Source organism: Cajanus cajan, chromosome 11 (genome assembly GCF_000230855.2).
Source record: "Cajanus cajan strain Asha chromosome 11, NIPB_CcT2T_4, whole genome shotgun sequence".
Classification (NCBI taxonomy): domain Eukaryota; kingdom Viridiplantae; phylum Streptophyta; class Magnoliopsida; order Fabales; family Fabaceae; genus Cajanus; species Cajanus cajan.
In genome coordinates this window covers 35,348,526-35,371,088 of record NC_138527.1, presented here as the reverse complement: position 1 = coordinate 35,371,088, position 22,563 = coordinate 35,348,526, and the positions used below count along the sequence as shown (strand labels likewise).

Genomic DNA, 22,563 nt, shown 5'->3' with positions numbered 1-22,563 from the left:
TTAATTTTATTGTTAACAATTAATTTTATATATTTTAATATTATAATTTTGGAGTATTTAACACATGCTGTTTGAAAAAGTAATTATGATGATTAATAAGTTGACAATTTTTTCTTATAATCATTTATTATGAGTTATTTTGTTAGATAGTTCTCTTGTAGATTTGTAAGAAACTGTTGTTTTTGGACCTTTATGATAATTTATTGTTTTTTTAATTATATAAGTTTATAATGTGTTAGTTTAGTGAGAAGTTGACTCCCAATATATAAAAAAGAAAATTTAAAAAATTATTAAAAATAATAATTTTTTAAGTATATAGAATATGAACTATTACATCTCAATCTCAATAAATATTAGTTTTATAAATTTAAAATCTTGGTAGGTCAAATTTATGAATACTCTTTATCTCACTTTAACTCTTCAATAGGGTCATGCACCCAATCCATCATTGTAACTAACCTTCTTAAATTAGGTCTCTTAATCAAGCTATCACTTTGACTTACCAAAAATATGCAAACAGACTCGATTATAACTAAAGATATATGTAGCAATCTTCCTACCTTACTCTAACTCACCCCTATTTATTGTTACCTTTCTTATGCATGTTACCTTGGGCATAGTGGAACCCAACTAATTCATCACTCAAGTCTTGCCTAACTCTCATTGACTATATAACACATTTTAAATTTTTTCTTCTCCTTCAAACAGCACAGATGAAAAAGTCCCAGCATAGTAATTTCTTTTGCATATTAAATTAATTATTTATTATCGATGAAGCCCATAGCGGCCCAAAACCACCAACCTCGTGGTAAATGCAGTGAAATAAGGCTTGGAATCACGTTGCAGTCGCAGAAACACACGCACGTGCAGCCACGTACTTCAACAAATGGCATCACTTCGGTAAATCTTTCCAAATCTATGCCCAAATTCCACAAATCTCCATGCCGCGCTTCCATCTTAAAAAGAAAAAAGAAAAATAAATAAATAACATACACATTACACAGTAACCACTTTCATAGACAGTGGTAATTGCATCAGCGAGAGCCTGTGCCACGTGTTCGTATCTCATTCGCCTGTGCTCTTTATAAGTAACCCCTCGCTAACCCAATCTTCACCCGTTCACCACATAGGGTGTGAGTTGGGGGGTTAGCTTCGCGATTCTTTCTTCAACTCTCTCTTTCTCTACCTCTTTACTCTCAGTCGAGGAAGAGAGAGAGAAAGTATGAGAGGGAGAGCGGTTTTTGGTAGTTTTGGTTGGTGAAGACGATACGATTGCGTCGAGGATTTTGATTCTCTCACCGTGCGGTCTCTAATTCGCTTGGTGCAGGTCGGGAACCGGTTTTCTCGCACAATGGAGGAGCGGTCTCTGGCGGCGAATTGGATCCCGCCTTGCATCAACTGAATCGGAGGCCGCCGTGAATGTTTGCGTGGTTTTCCGGCGACTGTTGTTCAGATCTCCGCTTCAAGATTCTGCTACCAGTAATTTTTTCGGTTTTTTAAATTTATATTAATCTCTGTTTATCAGATCCGAAACTCCTTTAGATTTATTAGTATTTTTTCGTCTCTTTACGGAAAGTGTAATTGATGTTATAGATCCGTCTAGAATCTACATCTAGGAGAAACATTCTTTGTTGAGTTTTTGATGTGCTTTCCTTGTTTAGATTTTCAATCGGCCGGCGTCTTTTCATTGATTAAAATCGTGCTGAAATTTACATTGAAATTAAAATAATCATGAATTTATGAATTTATTGTATACTAATAGGTTAAGATTGGCATGAAAAAAAAATGTTTGAGGTTTTCCGGTACTGTTTGGGCCTTGGATGAATTAGATTGCATGCTACAGCTGCAAGTGTTTTAATGAGACTGCTGCGTTTGTGCTTATTCTAGTTCCTGTTATTTCAGATTGTTTGATATTACTTTAGAATGAAAGGCTCAAGTTTATGAAACAACAATTGTAAGGTGAATTGTGTAGGATGTTAAGCAGGAATGAAAGGAATGAAAGGCGTGTTTGGAGATTGATTTGAGTATTTGATGCTGTCAGTTTAACTAGTTTCTGGTCCTGGAAAGCCTAGGTGAAAGATTTCAAAATTGCATATTAACAGTGAGTGAAGGCTAGAGTATTGAAAAATGTTTTTGATCCATTGGATATAATAATTTTAAAATTAATGGTGCCGATCTTTTGTTTTGTTTTTTCCCCTTTCTTTCCCATTTTCTCTCTCAGTTCCCTCTTCCCATGTGACCCGACCCAACCTGACCCACTGCAGCCAACCACGCTACTCCTCCTCTGCCTAAAGTGGCCTCCAGATAATTCATTAGTCCAACCACCGTACTTCCCCCCTAGTTCTGGCGACCGTCATCAGCCTCACACCACCTCAACAACTCCTTTTGTGGTGCCCCTATGATGTCACTGTTTCTTTTAAGTCCCTGTGCTGACCTTGTTGAATTCTCTGCCTATGTCAACTGTCTTGGTCCACCTCTCCCAGCCATCCACCAATGTGGCTAAAAGCTTATCCTTGACTGCATAAACCTCAACATTCTCAAACGCAAGGGTATTGTCACCCCTTTGTCGCATGTTTGGACTTATTTTGGCAGAAATACTGTTTCAGAAATGGTATGGGCTGCTGCCAGAATGCTGGGGGTGCTGAAGGTTGGTAGGAAAATTGGACGAGAGAAACTGATGTTAGAGACAAATCTGAAAAAAGAAAAAAGAGAAACAAATTTGATCCATTCTTTATAAAATAAATATATCTAATGGGCAAAAATATTTTTCCACGGTGGGGAGATGTGTGATTTCCCACCCTAGCCTTCACTACTAGCTGTGTCAAAACAATTGATCTATTTTGTTTCCATTTGTCTTGAGATTGATTTGAATGTTTGATGCATCCAGCAGTAGGACTTTTCATATATCAAAATGCTTTGACTTCTATGGAAACTAACGGTTTATTTTAAAAATCATCATAAGATTAAAATACATTTTTAGTCCCTATAGTTACACTTATTTTATCTTTAAGTTCTTATAGTTTAAAATAGAACTTTTTAGTTTGTATACTTATCTTTTTTAATCTTTTTTGTTGTATAGTTTAAGATAAATCCTTTCACTCCTTATATTTGCCTTTTTTTTTATTTAAATCTTTTTAGTTCCTGTCATTAATTTTTTTTTTTATAATGTTATATTTCGTTAGTGTTGACGTAACATATATATTAATTTGACTTGTGTATCTTATTGTCGAATTTATATTGTTGTAGTTAATTTACATGTCTCTTTTGTACCCTCCTATGTGAGCCTCTTTACATTTATCATGTCAACACAAAAAAAAAAAAATAACGAGGGATTAAAAGAATTAAAAAACTTTATGTGTATAAGGGCTAAATACTAAATAGATTTATATGAAACTACATGACTAAAAATTATTAGAAAAGATAAGTATAGGGTCTAAAAATGTTTATTTTAAACTATAAAGACTGAAAAGTAAAATAAATGAAACTATAGTAACTGAGAAAGTATTTTAATCTAACAAGAATTTAGCCCATGCAGATACTATACTCTATTACACTGGTTCTAACTCTTATCTAATAAATATTCATCTTCAGCTTCTAAGGTCAAAATAAGGACTTTGAGAAACTCATTTTTTGTAACTGGGAATTCTTATCATTTCTGTATGGCGCAGTGGCCTCAATGATGTCTATAACTAATGACATGAGAGAAAGCTTGAAAGTCTAGATATCCATTTATAGTCTGTGTCTTGCAGAATTATGGTGCATTGTTTGTTTGTTTCTTTAATGGTAATCTTATACAGACTGCAAAGTTATAAATTCATTTACTTTGTAGTAAGTTAGCAGAAATTATGAATGCTTAGTTAACCAATATGTGCTGATGTATGATAAATTTCTGATTTACATTGGAGTTGGAGCTTAGAGTAATTAATTCTTCAATGATTCAGGCATAAAAATGTTATAACAGGCAGTGTGTTGACTGCTTTTGAAATACACATTACATAATTTATAGTCCACAATATATATATATAGATGCTAAAAATAAAAAAACACCCACACTTAAAAGACATTTATAATTAATGATTAAAAATCAGAAATTGAGGCTAAACTCATGTGAATAACATCAAAATCAAAGAGAACATAGTAGGGACCGAGACTAGAAAGAGAACAGAACAGGGCAGGTTGCAGAGGTCTTGGGTTGGCAGGTAAATGCTGAAAATACATGCTGGAGAGGTGGGCGTTAATCCGGAGAGAATGGTAGAAAGAATTGGAGAGAACTGAACAGAGCAGGTTGCAGAGGTGGGTAGGTAAATGCTGGACATTACTGGAGAAGAGCACGTGTTTGACTTGAGAGACAATATTATTAGGTCACTGAGTATCCCTAAATGATGCTGTTTAGTGCAGTAAAATTGGATTTCTGATGCTGTTCCCTGTTATGCCACCTGTGATCTTGTCATTCAAACCACAATAGCGGTCATCACCGCTGCATTGCCAAACTGTGGTGCAGATTCTATTATTTGGTGTCAAATGCTGTGATGCAATGCCATGATAGTGACACGATCAGGTACTATTGGCATCTGTGGATTGATGTCTTTATTTGGTTGTTAGAATAAGAATGTTTTATATTTGTGTATCTGATGGAAAATTGCCTAGATAGTGGATACATGAGTTTCCAAAGACTAGCTTGTTTGCTTGTATATGGTGGTGTTGTTTTTCAGTTACATATTACACTATGCAAAATACACACATGGTCTGCAGTAAGCCTGAATATCTATCTGTGCAAGAATGTTTTTGGTCTGATCTTTAAATATAAAATGGTTGTGGAAACAGTAATTTACTTTTATATGTCTAGCCAGTAATTGTAGCTTTTTCTTCCCCCAATTTTGTTGGTGCATACATAGATATGTGATTCTTTCCCCATAATTCTAAACACTGGTCTCTCAATGTACACCATTCTTTTTAGTAAATGCGTTTACACGATTTTTTTTAAGAGGGCGTTTACACAGAAATTTGAAACTGCTCAAAGTTTTAATAGCATATGAATATCAAATAACTTATTTTTTATCAGTTCCCTTTTGCTTATTGTAATAAATACAAATACAGCATATTTGGGCTCTGCCCATCTAAATTTGTGAAAGAACCAAGTGTCTTTGATGCAAAATAAGGTGTGTATAATTCATGAAATAAAAAATGTCCCTGTAGTTGTTTGGAGGGGAAGTGATTTAACTGTGTAATATCGAATTAGATGTGTTGTTCCGAAAAGGGTAATATATAAATTTTGTATAGTAGATTTATAACGGTGTTTGAACAGCTGAAACAAATTTATTAAAATTATATAATTAATAAGAATTAAAATTTTAAATTTAAGAGATTAAAAATAAATTTATTGTGATTAAGAACATATTTAAAGTTGATGAGTTTTTCTATATATTTGTTTTCGTAGTGTCCCAAAAAAACAATGGAATGGCAATTTTGAAATTCACTTGCTAGTTGCTAGGCATCTTGCACACTATGATTAGTTATGTCAAATAGGAATTCGATCGCTGTTTCATATAGGAACAGTCCACTAAAATAAAATTACTATATATATATATATATATAAATAAAGATGCTTATATTATATCATCAAAAAGAGCAGCAATACTGCATGAAGTAAACTATTACATTGTAGGACAACTTTTAAAAGAAGCTACTCTTAGTCCATTATCAAAGCACAAGCATCAACATTAGTTAACAAACTTAACACTAAAGTTAGAAAATTTGATCAGTTACATGTTGTACACCAAGGTTTCCACACAAATGTACATGTTTTCTACATTGTCTTGGTTACACATTTGTTGTGTTATCCATTTTCGAACATGTCTATATTATTATGATATTATTCATTTTAAATTTATATTTTTATGAGTTTATTTTTTTCCTCACTCAAAATGTCTCTATTCCATAAAGACATTTATATATATATAACCTCATAAATTTTCTTGTTATAACGATTCTAATCATATCTCATCAGTTAATTTTTACATCAAAATGATGTCTGATGTAGGCATTTTGTTCAGATGTTTTTGAGCCTACGAGCCTACATTGATGTGTGCCTAGTCTTTTTAGTACGTTTTCTGATTTCTTAGCCGAGTAACATTCGTTTCTCGGGTTACTATCTGGAATACGCTTGATACGAATTAAAGATTTGGAAGAGTTGAAATTTTTTTCTTTCTACTAAAGGATGCATTCAAGAGTTGAATTGTGCAAGATATTTCCTGTATCTTGTTTGTTTGCGAGGAAAGGTGGGCGGTAGAAAGAGTTATACAATTGTTTTACTAACATAAAATTATGCTGTCCTATATTTATGTTTGTGAAATTATGTGGCACTAAATTTTCAGGTCATATTTTAACCAAAGAACTAGCTTTGCTATTTACTGGGCAATATTCTATTATATGATGATAGCACAAGAGTTAATGCTTTCAGTTTTTTTTTTTTAAAAGACATAATTCACAGTGTTTTAAAACTAACAATTAACAATTAATATGTACTCAAGAGTATAATTTTCATTGTCGCGCATTATTTTTTAGGCTTACTTTGACTAACCTATAATTTGCTAACCGGGAAATCCTGTGCTCTGCTGAAAGAGAACTTATTGCTTTTGTAGCTGCTAAATTCTCCATTCTTAATTTTAAACTCTAAACCCTAAATTGGTTTAAATAATTAAACAGAAGAGTAAGCAAATCTAAGAAGAAGAAATCTAGGAGGTCAAGGCTTCGATTTAAGTCTATCACATCTAGTTTTATTAATGTAATTATTAATATATATCTTATAATTTATGTTCTTAACTAACTGTTAAATATTTCTTCTTTCACTAGAGTTTAATAGGTATATATTATCAATATAAAAGAAGATTTAAAGTTGTCACATTGGTTTTAGCAATATAATTGTTAATTTTTTTTTCAATTGAAGATAGTTTTTTTTTAATCAATAATTGAAGATTAATTAATTTCTTTCGAGGTGGAGAGATTACAGTAAATTTTGTTTCTCCTAACAAAGTTTTCTCGATAAGCATAATTAGAAATGAAATTGTAATGTACAATTCAAGTCTGCAGCTAAGCAAGAGAAAAGAAATTCAAGATCAACTACCAACAAATAACAAAAAAAAAAGTTAAAAGAAAGAGAGAGGTTGTATTTAATGGAGATGAAGTTAGGAATTATAATTCACAATGTAGGGCTAAAAAAAAAAGTTGATTTTAGTTGTATTCTAATTCCATGGAATTAGGTAAAAATGTGGCAAAGTTCTCTCAAATTCCTAAAATTGTGCGTGTCGGTGTGAACTTGTGCATGATATTATTCTTGGATATCCTAGTATCTTTTTTGGGCCGTGGTATTGCAGAGTTGGGTTAGAGACTGAGTTGGGCTTGGCTTCATATAGATGACCAAACAAAAGCGGTAGACAGAAACAGAGAAGTTGTATTTAAATGAGATGAAGTAAGGAGTTGTAATTCACAATATAAAGCTAAGAATTAAAAAAGTTTGATTTTATTTTTAGTAGTATACTAATTCCATGGAATTAGAGTTGTTAATTATAATTCCAAATTTGAAAGGACTCTCACATATTATAGACAAAATTTTCAGAACGAATTCTAATTTCAAATCTGAATCCCAAAACCAATTCCAGAAATAGGCATTGTTACACTTTGTTTAGATAAAGGATGAAATAAGGAGATAAGAAATAATAGGAAATTTTTTTAGAAAGAATATAAATAAAAAAATAGATTAGAAAAATGTGTTTTGTTTAATGAATAGAAATAAATGAAAAGAAGTGGAGAAAATTCTATCAGCTCATTTGGATGAGTACTGAAAGAGGGTGAAAAAGTAATTTGTATGAAAATGTTTTTTATACTAATTAAAAATAAATAAATTTTACCAAAGTTTTAATCTGTTTTCTTTATTATTTTTTAACATGAAATTTTGTAAAAAAAAATTAAACTTATGATATAAAATTTTACAAAAAAAGTTATAGACTTAGTTACTAAAAAAAATTAATTTAAAAATTTAATTATTGAATTTTATATACATAAGAAATTATTTAATAAAAAACAACTTTACTTTAAATTACGTTTGAAATAAGATGTCATTTTGTACAATTTTACTTTAATTTCAAGGGTGGAGGGAGGTGGGATTTGGAGGGGCCATAGTCCCCAGTTCCCATTATTTAAAATGTGTCAAAATTAATTTTAAATTATTTTTTGACCTCCATAAAATTTATATAAAAAAATTATAGATTGATAAATAAAAATTATTGTGTTAATTTACACTTATAAAAAGAAAAGGAGAGAAATATATGTAGATTGATATTAAATATGATAGAAAGAGAGATAAAAGAAGTATAAATAATGATAAATTATTTATGATGTTAGAATATTTAGGTATAAATTTATAAAAAAAAAATTACTCCCCATAAAATAATTTTCTAGCTTTGGCCCTGTTTAATTTATTCTTGAAAGTTGAAATAATATGGTCAAGTGTGCATAACTTTATTTTAAGTTACTCTCCATATAATACTAGTCATGAAAAAATAGATAAGGTATTTATCAAAGCAATAAACAAAAATTTGAATTTGTTTAGATAAATTTTTCTAAAAACACTTATAAAAGAGAGAAATAGGATAAAAATTTGAACTAAATTTCTTTATGAGCTAAAAGTAGCTTATTCATCAATTAAAAATACGATTTGGAGAAACTAATAGAATTTCTTTTTTTACAAACTAACTTATTTTTTCTTATTTTTCTCTCCTATAAATTCTTCTAAAATCAATTTGTTCAAACAAGTCCTTTGTCAACAGTTACTTAGGCTTTTGTTATATACACTTAACCTGTTTGCTAAGTACACTCCTCTTTCATTTTTTTTTTAAAAGCAAATTTTCTTAAAAAACCTTCCTTTATCAAACATTTTCTTCACCCTCAACACTTCCCTTTTCAAAGTCTTCTCTTTCACCATACTCTCTTTGTTCCCCCTTTTGGATCAATCTATTGCTCTAGCTGCTTTTGTCCCCTTCCTCACGTCTTACTAATACTAACATGAAAGAAAAAAATAAATCCCAAAAAATACTTTTTGAAACTCAATAAAATCACATTTTAAAAAGTTCTTTTTAGATTGAATTTCGGAAAGTCCTTTCCGATATATTATTTTGTTATTTATATTTCAGAAATAGAAAGTATTTTTTGGAATGCGGAGTTCGAAAAAGAACTTTATGTATATAATTTTTCTAACTTATTTTTTGCTTTTTTGTGATATGGAGGGACTAAAAGTCCAAAAGAAAACAACTAGTCCTGAATATCAGGCAAAGTGGCCAACCAGGAATCCAAATCCACAAATTGCAGAGAAGATTCAAAGAAACAAGCATCACCCTCCAAGGAAAGACCAAATTTAGCAATAAGCAATAGCAATAACTTTAGGCAATAGCAATACAACAAAATTTTTCAACACTTGGAACGAACGTATAAACTAGGCATGTCTACCATGTCTCTGTTTAAATTAAATAAGTTTTCTTTTAGGTGATTTTCATTTTATAAAAAATATTTTCAATTAAATAAATTTGAAATAAAAAACTTATGCTTGATAATTTTTTTTAAAAATATTTTTGAAATAAAAATTTAATAAAAAAATCACCAAACTAAATTTAGTTAAGCGTACATTTAAAATATTTTAAATTTGTTAGTACGAGTCGGTATATTTTTAATTAGAACAATTTATTTATTAAAAAATGCCCTAATACTTTAGACTCATACATTTCTTATTTATATTTTGTATTCGAACTTTATAACGACTCGACAAATTTTACATTTATTATAGTTCAGTCTCAACACAATAAAAAAAATAATATTCAACTAATTTAGAGTTATCGTGCACATTGATATATGTAATAGATAGAGAATAAATAAATAAAACATAACATGTACACGTATACAACTTATATCCACAATATACTAGAGTATATAACTAACTCGTCAATCAAAGTCTAAACCTTAAACCTAAATTATACAAGACCTAATTACAACAAAATAGTTTCAATGAAATGAGTCGCCACCAACGTGATTCACATCTCATAAAAAACCTTTTAACAACTTAATTTGATAACAACAAATTTGCATTTGACGCCATCTCATGAATGCCCAACACCATTAAGGTAGGGTTTTCTTGACTTGCCCATGCTTGACGCTAAACTACCCATGCTCAACATGGCTAGGTTCTCTTTAATTTTTCTTAAAACATGAATTTATGAGGTTCACATCTTAAATAAAAAGCCTTATATACCTTTATCTCAATTGATTCAACTAACTCTAATTATAATTGATTTAGAGACAACTTAACTTTGACTCAACTATCTTAGAGGCTAACTTAACTCTTTAGGTTCCCATTGACCACTAGAGTTCTCAATAACAACTAACGACTAAATATCATAAATCATATAATTAATTATATTAAACATCTAAATTTACATTGTTACAGTCTCTCTAAATAAAAATTTAGGGTTTATTTTGATAAATTAGTTTGTAAACGCTTATAGAAAAAGAAATAAAAAAAATTAGTTTTTTTATTAGCTAAATTTAATTTATACATAAATTAAAAATAATTTTAAAAAACTACTTTGAAAGAACATTTTCAAATTAATTTATGTATAAAATAATTCTAATTTCTAGAATATTTTATTTTTATTTTTTATTTTATTAAATTTATTTCTTGAGAAATTTATTCAAATAAATTATAATTTCCCCAACACTCCGAGGTCTTATGTTACTTTATCTTATTTTATTTATTTATTATTATTAGAAACATAAAAAGAAATAATAATGTTAAGAGAATTATAAGTCTATAAGAAAGGGGGACACAATTAAAATAAAAGAAAAGAAAAAAAATAATCAGTAAATTAAGACAAACCCATGAAAACTAAAAAAAAATAAAAAAAAGCCGAGTCTTGGCAATAAATGAAAATAAACCTGTAATATCCAAGGCCAAAACGTATATCACGAAATAATAAATTTCTTCATAAGTAATTTAAAAAAATAAAAAATAAAATTTTTTATAATTTTATTTTTTGACACCAATTTTTTTATTAGTTAAAATTAATTTTTTAAAGTGAATCTTAAAATCAACTTATACATAAATTAAAAACCATATTTTAGAAAAATTTAATATAAAATAAATTGTAAAATAATTTATACGTTAATTAATTTTAATTTTAAAAAATATTTAATTTTTATTTTTTTTTCTACAAATATTTATGCAAATAATTATCTAAACGAATCTTTTGAATTAGTCCAAGACAACTGGACTTGACGGGGTGTAGCAGTTAAAATGTCATGATTAGTTCATAAGAAGAGTAGAATAATTAGTTTATAAGGACCGTCATTATATAATAATTCATCAACGGATGCTGCTTCGGATAAAAATGCAAACTTATAGTCGTAGAAGTAAAAATAATGGCACAAAAAATAATATTATTTTGTAGGATCTAGAAACAGGTAGAGGGGCAGCAACAAAAGCACCTCTAATTCAGTAATCGAATATCATCCAAATTATATTATAAAATAATTATTTAATTTAATATTTTATAATTTAATTTAATGTTTTATAATTTAAATTAATATTTTATTCATTTGGAATGATTTTCTGAAAGTCCTTTCATATTATCTATCATTTTTCTAATTAGAAACAACTAGGATTACAAGTTACTATCAGTTAGGGATGTTGACCATATTTTGAGAAGACCAAATTATTGAAGGTTTCATACATTTACACCTACCTTCGTTTATTTTTTCTTAAATATATTTTTAATTATTTAAATTTAAGATAAATTTATCTTTAATATTTTAAATTTAAAACAATTTTTTAGTTCCCTATAATTCTAAAAAAAATATTTTAATTTTTATATTCAAATTTTATTAGAAAATTTATTAAATATTGTCGTATAAAATTTATCCATTGATAACTTTTTAGTGAATACATTACAATAAATTCAACTGATATTATATAATTGTCTTAATAAGTAATTTTTAAATATGTTATTGATAACATTAAACCCAATTAATATTACATCATTGTCTCAATAAATTATTTTCTTCATAAGTTATTTTTAAATATGTTATAAGTGGCCAAGAGAGTAAAAAAAGGAGAGTAGGCCAAATTTTATTCCTTAAAAAATAAAGAAAAATTCTTTGTATTTTTTTATTAATTGATTCAACTATTTAAATTTATGATAAATTGCTGTGGAATTATTTAAAAAATATAAATTTAATTTAGCTCCTGTGTAATGTATGCTATTTCAACAAATAGATCGATCTATTATTTGATTAGTGTAACATTTTTACTTCTGTGACAGCTCAAACTACAAGATGTTATTATGCTAGTGGGTAAATAACTTTTCTATGCATATCTACTATAATTTGGACATCATTCTTATATTAATCACCCCCATAATAAATTTAGATACTTTTCTACGATTTTCTTTCTCCAGCCTTTCTACTGCAACATTAATAGTTATTAGATATATCTAATGACTCAAATTTAATCACTTAAGAAGTTACATTAATTATAAGATTAAATTTGAGCCATTAAATATATTCCATGACTATTAATGTTGCAGGAGAGAGGTTGGAGAGAAAAATTATAGGAAAAGATCCAAATTCATTAATTACCCCATGTAAATACAGTAAAACACTTTTATTGTATTTATTAATTTAGGGCAAATTCTTAATAACAAATTGGGAATAAGAAGTAGCTTTGGTTATATACACTAATTTTATTATATTCTCGGAACTAGCTCCTACATTTCTTGGATTTATTTTCTTGCCGTGTGAATGATATGCAATTGCCAATTGGTTATTGTCTTACTCACTTGACTTGAACAACATGCGCTTCTTCCATATCCCATTCAATTTACCAAACTCTATATAAAGTTATCTGATAATAGATACACCACCATCTACCAGCTTCCAATTCCTTATCAAAAATGAAACATTTTTCTCCCACTTCGCTTGCATTTCGACCCACACATCTCCACTTATTTTCTCTCTTTGCATTGAACTTGCTATGCTTTACACCAAAAATATCTGCTTTTGCTTCAACAAATGAAATCGATAATTTGGCATTACTCAAATTCAAGGAATCTATATCCAGTGACCCATATGAAATTTTCCTTTCTTGGAATACTTCTACTCACTTTTGTAACTGGTTTGGAATCACATGCAATTCCAAGCACCAAAGAGTTACAGAATTGAATTTGGAAAGATACCGATTGAAGGGATCCATATCTCCCTACGTAGGCAATCTCTCTTATATGAGAAGCTTCAACCTCGGAAACAACAACTTCTATGGGATAATCCCACAAGAGTTGGGACGGTTGTCACAATTGCAATTCCTCTCTGTCTCAAATAACTCATTGGTAGGAAAAATTCCTACAAACTTGATTGGTTGCACTCATCTAAAAATCTTATTTTTAGGTGGGAATCATCTGATTGGCAACATACCATTTGAATTTGGCTCACTTTGGAAGCTTCAACAGTTGTACGTTTACAATAACAATTTAACTGGAGGAATCCCGTCATTCATAGGGAATCTTTCATCCTTGACCGATCTCTCGGTGAGTGCTAACAATTTAGAGGGAGATATTCCACAAGAAATTTGTCGTCTCAGAAGCTTGAGGTTTCTCTCATTGGATAACAATCAGTTGACTGGAACATTTCCTTCTTGTCTTTATAATATCTCATCTCTTCTTGTATTCTCAGCTTCAATAAATCAAATTAGTGGCTCTCTTCCACCCAACATGTTCCACACCCTCCCCAACCTCCAATATTTTCTTATTGGTAAGAATCATATCTCAGGTTCAATCCCACCTTCCATCTCAAATGCATCTATGCTTTCTAAACTTGATTTATGTTATAACAATTTCACGGGACAAGTTCCAAGTTTGAGGAAGCTACACCATCTTTATGGACTAGCTATGGGTTGGAACAATGTAGGTGAAAATTCAACTAATGATTTGGATTTTTTAAAATCATTGACAAACAGTAGTAAGTTGAAAACTTTATATATGCCCCACAATAATTTTGGAGGTCATTTGCCAAGTTCCTTGGGTAATTTATCCGTCCAAGTCAGTCAAATAATTCTCAGAGGTAATCAGATAACAGGTGAAATTCCTAAGACATTAGGAAATCTAATTGGCTTAACTGAATTAATGTTGGACTTTAACAACATTAATGGAATTATTCCAAAATTTTTTGGTAAGTTTCAGAAGATGCAATTCTTAGACTTAAGTGCAAACAAGTTGTCAGGAGAGATAGGAGCCTTCATGGGCAACCTTAGTCAATTGTTTTATTTGAATCTTGGAGAAAATATGTTACAAGGAAATATTCCTTCAAGTTTAGGAAACTGCAATCAATTACAACATCTAGATCTTCGGAAGAATAACCTTAGAGGAACTATACCCTTAGAGGTTTTTAATCTATCCTCCCTTACAACTATGTTGACTTTGTCATGGAACTCATTGAGTGGCAGTATACCGGAAGAAGTGGGCAACTTAAAAAACATTGATTTCCTAGATGTGTCTGAGAATTATTTGTCTGGTGATATTCCTAGAAGTATCGGAGGATGCATAATGTTGGGGCACCTCTTTTTGCAAGGGAATTCTTTACAAGGAATCATACCAACCTCTTGTTGCGGAAACGTCTAGCAAATTTTAAACCAAAAGCAAAACAAGAAAGAAAGAACACCAAGAATTTAACGAGGTTCAGCCAATTATGCCTACTTCCTCGGACACTACCAAATATATTTCACTAAGAAATATTACAATAGAGAGAGAAGAGAAAACTACAAGCCTTAGAAGTTACAAATGAACTTGTAGTTGGGATGATTTCAAAGTGAAGGGAAGGGTTTCTATATATAGAACCTAAGGCACTACACATTCCCAAACCTATCCAATGTGGGACTAATTTGGCCACATCAAAAAAAACTTATTCGATGTGGGACTAAATTTGCCACACCATATTCAACAAATCTCCACCTTGGCAAATTTCATATTTTCAAATCTCTCATCTTTGATAGTGTCTACCAATGCAGTCTTCAAATTTTGATAATATTAATCAAGTCCAAACAGTGTTGGAACTTGATTGAATCTACTACCTTTGTCAATATATCAGCTGGATTCTCTGTGGTCCTTATCTTCTGGATAGCCACTCCACCTTCTTCGATAATCTCTCTTATGAAGTGGTAACGAACATCAATATGCTTCGTCCTTGCATGGTAAGTTTGATTCTTTGCCAACATGATTGCACTTTGACTATCACAATGCACCTTCACATGCTTTTGTAGAATTCCTAATTCACCAAGCAACCCTTGAAGCCAAATTGCTTCCTTCACAGCCTCTGTCAAAGCCATATACTCTGCCTCTGTTGTAGACAAAGCTACAGTTGACTGTAAAGTAGATCTCCAACATACCGGTGCTTTTGCCAAAGTAAAAACATAGCCAGTAGTTGATCGACGATTATCCAGATCTCCAGCATAGTTGGAATCACAATATCCAACCACATTTTGACCATCTTGTTCCTGCTGAAATACCAAACCAACATCTACAGTGTTCAGAATGTACCGTAGAATCCATTTCACAGCTTGCCAATGCTCTTTTCCTGGATTATGCATGTACCTGCTCACAACCCCTACTGCATAAGAAATGTCAGGCCTTGTACACACCATAGCATACATTAAGCTTCCAACAGCGCTAGCATATGAAACTTTAGACATGTAGGCTTTCTCTGCTGCATCTCTTGGAGATAAATTTGCACTGAGTTTAAAATGAGAAGCAAGTGGTGTACTAACAGGTTTGGATTCATCAGATATGCCAAAACGTTTTAGTACCCTTTTCAAATACTCTTTCTGAGTTAAACAAAGTCTTCCCAATTTTCTGTCTCTACTTATCTCCATGCCAAGAATCTTCTTTGCTTCACCAAGATCCTTCATTTCAAATTCACCATTTAATTGAGTTTTTAACTTCTCAATTTCCTCTTTGTTCTTGGAAGCAATCAACATATCATCAACATAAAGAAGAAGATATATAAAAGATCCATCATGCAGCTTGCGCAAATACACACAGTGATCGTACTTGCTCCTTGTGTACTTTTGCCTCAACATAAACTTGTCAAATCGTTTGTACCATTGTCTTGGTGATTGCTTCAATCCGTACAACGATTTTTCAAGTTTACAAAACATATTTTCTTTTCCAGCAACCTTGAACCCTTCAGGCTGAGTCATATAGATTTCCTCCTCCAAGTCTCCATGTAAAAATGTCGTCTTTACATCCATTTGAACCAGCTCCATATCCAATTGTGCCACCAAAGCCAACAGAACACGGATGGAAGAGTGTTTTACAACTGGAGAAAACACCTCATTGTAGTCAATTCCTTCCTTCTGAGCATAACCTTTGGCTACTAACCTTGCTTTGTAGCGCACTTCTAACTTGTCAGGAAATCCATCTTTCTTTGCATATACCCATTTGCACCCAATTGCTTTCTTTCCCTTTGGAAGATTTGCTAACTTCCAAGTCTGGTTCCTTCTAAGGGACTCCATTTCTTCGGACATGGCACTTCTCCACTTATCTTCTTCTGAACCTTTGACTGCTTCAATATAAGTGGTAGGAATATCATCACTTGCAACTGGAGATGCATAGGACACCATATCAACATAACGAGCAGGCATTATGGTTGTCCTCTTTGGCTTTCTTAATGCAATTGATTCAAGTTGCTGTGGAGGTTCTTGGATATGAACCTCTTCTTCATCTGACTCCTCATCTACCATAGGAGTTTTTTCTTCATCATTTGCTGGAAAAACAATCTTCCTTTCAAACTCCACCTGTTTTGGAGTACCATTCTTCTTTTGTTCTGTTGTCACCTTTCCCAACATGGTAGATTCATCAAAGGTGACATCCCTGCTAATGATTGTCTTCTTGGTCTCTAGGCACCAAAGACGATATCCTTTTACACCAGATGCAATCCCCATGAAAATTGCTTTCTTTGCACGAGGATCCAATTTTGACTCCTTAACATGATAATAAGCAGTGCAGCCAAATACATGTAAGGAATCATAATCTGTAGCAGGTTTTCCGAACCATTTCTCTAGTGGTGTTTTGCCACCAATTGCACTTGATGGTAGGCGATTGATAAGATGACTCGCATATACAACAGCTTCAGCCCAAAACTGTTTGCCCAATCCAGCATTGGACAACATACACCGAACTTTCTCCAGCAATGTTCGATTCATGCGTTCTGCCACTCCATTTTGTTGTGGTGTGTGCTTGACTGTGAAGTGTCTGACAATGCCGCTTTCTTCGCAAGCCTTCTTAAATGGATCACTCGTGTACTCCCCACCATTGTCTGTTCGAAAATGCTTGATCTTTCGCCCAGTTTGGGTTTCCATCCTCTTTTTCCATTTAAGGAAAATTCCAAGCACCTCATCCTTAGTCTTTATTGCATACACCCAAATTCTCCGGGAAAAATCATCAACAAAGGTGACATAGTAGTGGTTTCCTGCCAATGATGCTGTTTTTGAAGGTCCCCACACATCAGAATGAACATAATCCAAAATACCTTTAGTATCATGGATAGCTGTTCCAAATTTCACCCTTGTCTTCTTCCCTTTGACACAATGCTCACAAAAGTCCAATTTGCAAGCCTGAATATTTTTCAACAATCCTTGTTTCATGAGTAAATTCAAGGATCTTTCACCAGCGTGTCCCAGCCGCATATGCCATAACTTGGCCGACTCCAACTCCTTCTCGTCACTGGATGCCACTGCTGCAGTTCCAATAATAGTAGTACCTTGGTAATAGTACAACCTATTATTTTTCCGAACTCCTTTCATTACCACCAGAGCTCCAGAGATTATCTTCATTACTCCACCTTCTGCGTGCACCATGAAACCCTTCTCTTCTAAGGCTCCCACAGAAATGAGATTTCTTGATAAACTCGGGACAAAACGAACATCCTTCAAAGTTCTGATTGCTCCATCACGATTCTTCAATCGAATAGAACCAATCCCATGTGTGGTAAGAGGAACATCATTTGCTGTATAAACAACTCCTTCTTCTAGTTCTCTGAAATCATAGAACCATTCTCGATTAGGACACATATGATTGCTGCATCCCGAATCAAGAATCCAAGCACTAGAAGAGCTGGTTGAACCAGAAACAGCAAGTGAATAATCTGAGTCATCAACATACTCAGCTACATTTGAATCTACAACAGTCTTAGATTGACCTTTGTTTTTTAGTTTAGGACAATCTTTCTTCCAATGCCCCTTTTCTCGACAAAAGGCACACTCATCTTTCCCAACTTTAGCCTTCGACTTCGATCGCTTCTTCTTTCCTTTCACCTGGATCACCGGACGTCCTCTTGCAACCAAAGCTTCATTAGCCTTCTCTGAGCTATCTTTTTTGTCTTTTCTCCTCAGTTCATAGCTGTATAGGGCTCCACAAACTTCATTTAGAGACACAGCAACCTTCCCATGGAGTAGAGTTGTTTCCAGAAACTCAAACTCTTCAGGAAGTGATCCCAACAACATTAGGGCAAGATCCTCATCTTCAAAAGTCACGTCCAGGTTTAACAAATCAGCAACAAGCTGATTAAAACTAGTGATGTGATCATTCATTGTGGCACCAGGAATGTAAGTGAACCGAAACAGCCTTTTCTTCATGTGAAGTTTATTCTGACTGCTTTTCTTCAAGAACTTTTCCTCCAACTCCGTCATCAACTTACTAGCAGAGGTCTCTTTGCAGAATGCATACTTCTGCTCTCTTGATAAGCATGACCTTATTGTACCACATGCCAATCGATTGAGGGTCTTCCAATCTTCCTCTCCCATACTTTCTGGTTTCTTTCCTTCAATTGTAATGTCTAGACCTTGCTGAAAAAGAGCATCTAGAACCTCACTTTGCCACATGCCGAAATGACCGCTGCCATCGAAAATCTCTACCATCAACCTTGGATTCCCACCAACAGCTCTTTGCAAAATGCTTGAAGAAGCATTCAAAGTTGATGATGTAATTCTAAGTGGATTTTCTTCGTTTGCCATCTCAGCTCAATTTGAACAGAGGTTTAAAATTTGCTAAATGTCAAATAATAAAAAAAATCCAGGATTAAGGAAAAATTTTCTGATGTGCCGACTATAGAATACCTACAGCGCACAGAGCATAGTGTTTTTTCCTTAAAATAACCTGGCTCTTGATACCAATTGTTGCGGAAACGTCTAGCAAATTTTAAACCAAAAGCAAAACAAGAAAGAAAGAACACCAAGAATTTAACGAGGTTCAGCCAATTATGCCTACTTCCTCGGACACTACCAAATATATTTCACTAAGAAATATTACAATAGAGAGAGAAGAGAAAACTACAAGCCTTAGAAGTTACAAATGAACTTGTAGTTGGGATGATTTCAAAGTGAAGGGAAGGGTTTCTATATATAGAACCTAAGGCACTACACATTCCCAAACCTATCCAATGTGGGACTAATTTGGCCACATCAAAAAAAACTTATTCGATGTGGGACTAAATTTGCCACACCATATTCAACACCTCTTTGGTATCAATCAAAGGTCTTCAACGGTTAGACTTGTCACGAAATCACTTGTCTGGATCAATTCCTCATGTTCTGCAGAATAATTCTTTCTTGCAATATTTCAATGTATCTTTTAACATGTTGGATGGTGAGGTTCCAACTGAAGGTGTCTTTCAAAATGCAAGTGAGTTTATAGTGACTGGAAATAATAAGCTTTGTGGAGGAATTTCAGAATTGTATCTACCACCATGCCCTGTCAACAGTAAAAAACATGAAAAATACCACAAGTTCAGGTTGATAATAGTGATAATTGGTGTGGTTTCTTTTCTTGTTATAATGTCAATTGTTCTGACTATTCTCTTAATGAAGAAAAGGAGTAAGAACCCATCTTTAGAATCACCAACAATTGACCAGCTGGCTAAAGTTTCGTACCAAAGCTTACACAATGGAACTGATGGGTTCTCAACTACAAACTTGATAGGGTCTGGAAACTTTAGCTCTGTCTACAAAGGATCTATCGAGTTAGAAGACAAAGTTGTTGCCATAAAGGTCTTAAAATTGCATAAAAAAGGAGCTCACAAAAGTTTCATTATTGAATGCAATGCACTTAAAAATATTAAACATCGAAATTTGGTTCAAATTTTGACATGTTGTTCGAGCACAGATTACAAAGGTCAAGAATTTAAAGCTTTAATTTTTGAGTACATGAGAAATGGAAGCTTAGAGCAATGGTTGCATCCCATGACACCAAGTGTAGAGCATCCAAGAACATTAAGCCTTGATCAAAGATTAAATATCATGATTGATGTTGCTTCTGCATTGCATTATCTTCATCACGAATGTGAGCAACCGATCATTCACTGTGATTTGAAGCCAAGCAATGTTCTTCTTGATGATGACATGATTGCTCATGTGAGTGATTTTGGCATAGCAAGACTTCTCTCAACCATTAATGGAACCACTTCTAAGCAAACAAGTACAATTGGAATAAAGGGGACTATTGGTTATGCTCCTCCAGGTATATTTTTATGTTTTCAAATTGTCAATGTTTCTTTTAACTCTCATTTTTTTAGTCAATATGCTATTTATTAGTATTGTATATTGACAAATTTTGATATATATTTTAGAGTATGGAGTGGGCTCTGAGGTATCAACTTATGGTGACATGTATAGCTTTGGGATTCTTATGTTAGAAATGCTCACTGGAAGAAGACCTATAGAGGAAATGTTTGAAGATGGTCAAAATCTCCATAACTTTGTTGCAATTTCTTTTCTTGATAATCTTTTGCAGATTTTGGACCCACAACTTATTCCAATTGATGAAGCTGCAATATTGGAAGGAAACAATTGGAGTCTTGATCCAAATGTTGAGAAGTGCTTAGTTTCACTTTTTAGGGTTGGACTTGCTTGTTCTATGGAATCACCAAAAGAAAGAATGGATGTGGTTGGTGTTACCGGAGAGCTTAATCGAATTAGAAAAGCCTTTACTGTTGGTGAGAGAATGTGAATCTACTTAATTCCCCCACATATAACTATAAGACTACATGCTTTCTAATAATACTTTTATGTTTCAATATTTTACCATATATTTTTTAGCCCTTTATTTTTTATGAATTATTCTACGATTTTTTCTCTTCAAAAATTGATGATATAGTAAATTGAGATTCTTCCATGTTTTATATGTACTTCTTGTGTTGTACTTTAAGGTTTTTAAATATAGATCAGAAATAATGATAAATATATTTTTTTATATACATTTTTACTATGATAATTCTACTCTTTTAATAGTAATGATTAGATAATTAATAAAGGTTTTTTCTTTAAAAAATAATATTACATTAAAGGATGAGAACATCAATTATTCCACAATTTCTAAATACTAAAATAGCTGTTAATTTGTGTAGGGAAAAAGTAGTTTGATAATTTTAATTAGAAATATATAACATAATGAATGTTCTTTTTGGCTGGAGGGAGTCCACAAACTCTTCAACAGAGTGCAGAAATAACTAGTTGATAAAAAAAAAAAATCTGCCTTTAATTAAGGAGGCATTAAATTTGTAATTTCCAAAAAAATACATTAATTAATGATTAACTAAAACAATTTCATTGAAGTAATTACTCTTATTTAATCCAATCTAGTCCAAAATAATAAAATCCAATATGTACACCTTGTTTCATATAATTCATGTTCTAGTGATTGGGTGGAGAGGGGTTAGGGATAGTTAGAAGCATGAGGACCTACGTTTAATCTTCATTGCGACCATCTTTGTAATCTTTCCTATCTTTACAAAAAAAAAAATATAACTTTTTAAAATACTTTTGAAATAAAAATCATGAATAATAATAGAATAAGTTTTTATGTAAATTTATTTTATAATTTTTTTAAAGAAGTCATATAAAATAACTTTTATAAATTAATTTATAATTAATTTAATTTAATTCAAATTTTATTCTAATGATATTGGGGTGTTTAGTATGTAAAATATTTTTATTTTGTTGAAAATCTTAAATTAAAAATTTTGATTTTACATATTTAATAGTCATTTAAAAAAATATTATTAAGAGATATAATTTTTCAATAACTATTTTTATTCAACTTTTTCAAAAAATATTTTCATAAAATTGAGAATCTAACTATATTGAATTAGGAAGAAAGTTTTATCCTTTTTAAAACAAAAAATATATATAGGGATTCATATTTTTAAAATATCTCTCTCATTCTATTTTTCTTTCTCTCTAGTAGTCTCTCTCACTCACACTGTCTCTCTCTGCTCTCTCTCACCCTCTCCCTCTCTCTTCTCCTCCCATATCTTTATTTTTCTCTCTTTCTTGTATCTTATTATTTTTTTACCTTATCAATTTAATAATATTATTAAAAAACTATTTCTATAGTTTAATGGTATTTATTAAAAAAAATTATTTTATTTTTTGAATGAAATGAAATAATATTTTTTTTATCCTTTTTAATTATAAGATAACAT

The 22,563-nt window shown here is 31.6% G+C and overlaps 2 protein-coding genes across 2 annotated transcripts; both read left to right on the top strand.

Annotated features, from left to right (window-relative positions):
• Positions 1 to 710: 710 nt before the first annotated feature.
• Positions 711 to 15,040, top strand: LOC145953152 (LRR receptor-like serine/threonine-protein kinase EFR). Its single transcript, XM_083066869.1, has one exon. It carries the CDS (start codon positions 12,993 to 12,995, stop codon positions 14,709 to 14,711), a length of 1,719 nt encoding a protein of 572 aa, XP_082922995.1. The 5' UTR covers positions 711 to 12,992; the 3' UTR covers positions 14,712 to 15,040.
• A 4,550-nt stretch (positions 15,041 to 19,590) lies between these two features.
• On the top strand, positions 19,591 to 21,170 carry LOC109792361 (putative LRR receptor-like serine/threonine-protein kinase At3g47570). Its single transcript, XM_083066870.1, has 2 exons — positions 19,591 to 20,600; positions 20,710 to 21,170. Exons 1-2 carry the CDS (start codon positions 19,721 to 19,723, stop codon positions 21,087 to 21,089), a joined length of 1,260 nt encoding a protein of 419 aa, XP_082922996.1. The 5' UTR covers positions 19,591 to 19,720; the 3' UTR covers positions 21,090 to 21,170.
• Positions 21,171 to 22,563: the final 1,393 nt, after the last annotated feature.

What these genes read in the sequence shown, in the direction of transcription:
- LOC145953152 (XM_083066869.1), top strand. Translation starts at nt 12,993, where the DNA reads ATGAAACATTTTTCTCCCACTTCGCTTGCATTTCGACCCACACATCTC.
- LOC109792361 (XM_083066870.1), top strand. Translation starts at nt 19,721, where the DNA reads ATGTTGGATGGTGAGGTTCCAACTGAAGGTGTCTTTCAAAATGCAAGT. An exon ending in TATTGGTTATGCTCCTCCAG is followed by an intron (nt 20,601 to 20,709) that starts GTATATTTTTAT and finishes TATATATTTTAG; the next exon opens with AGTATGGAGTGGGCTCTGAG.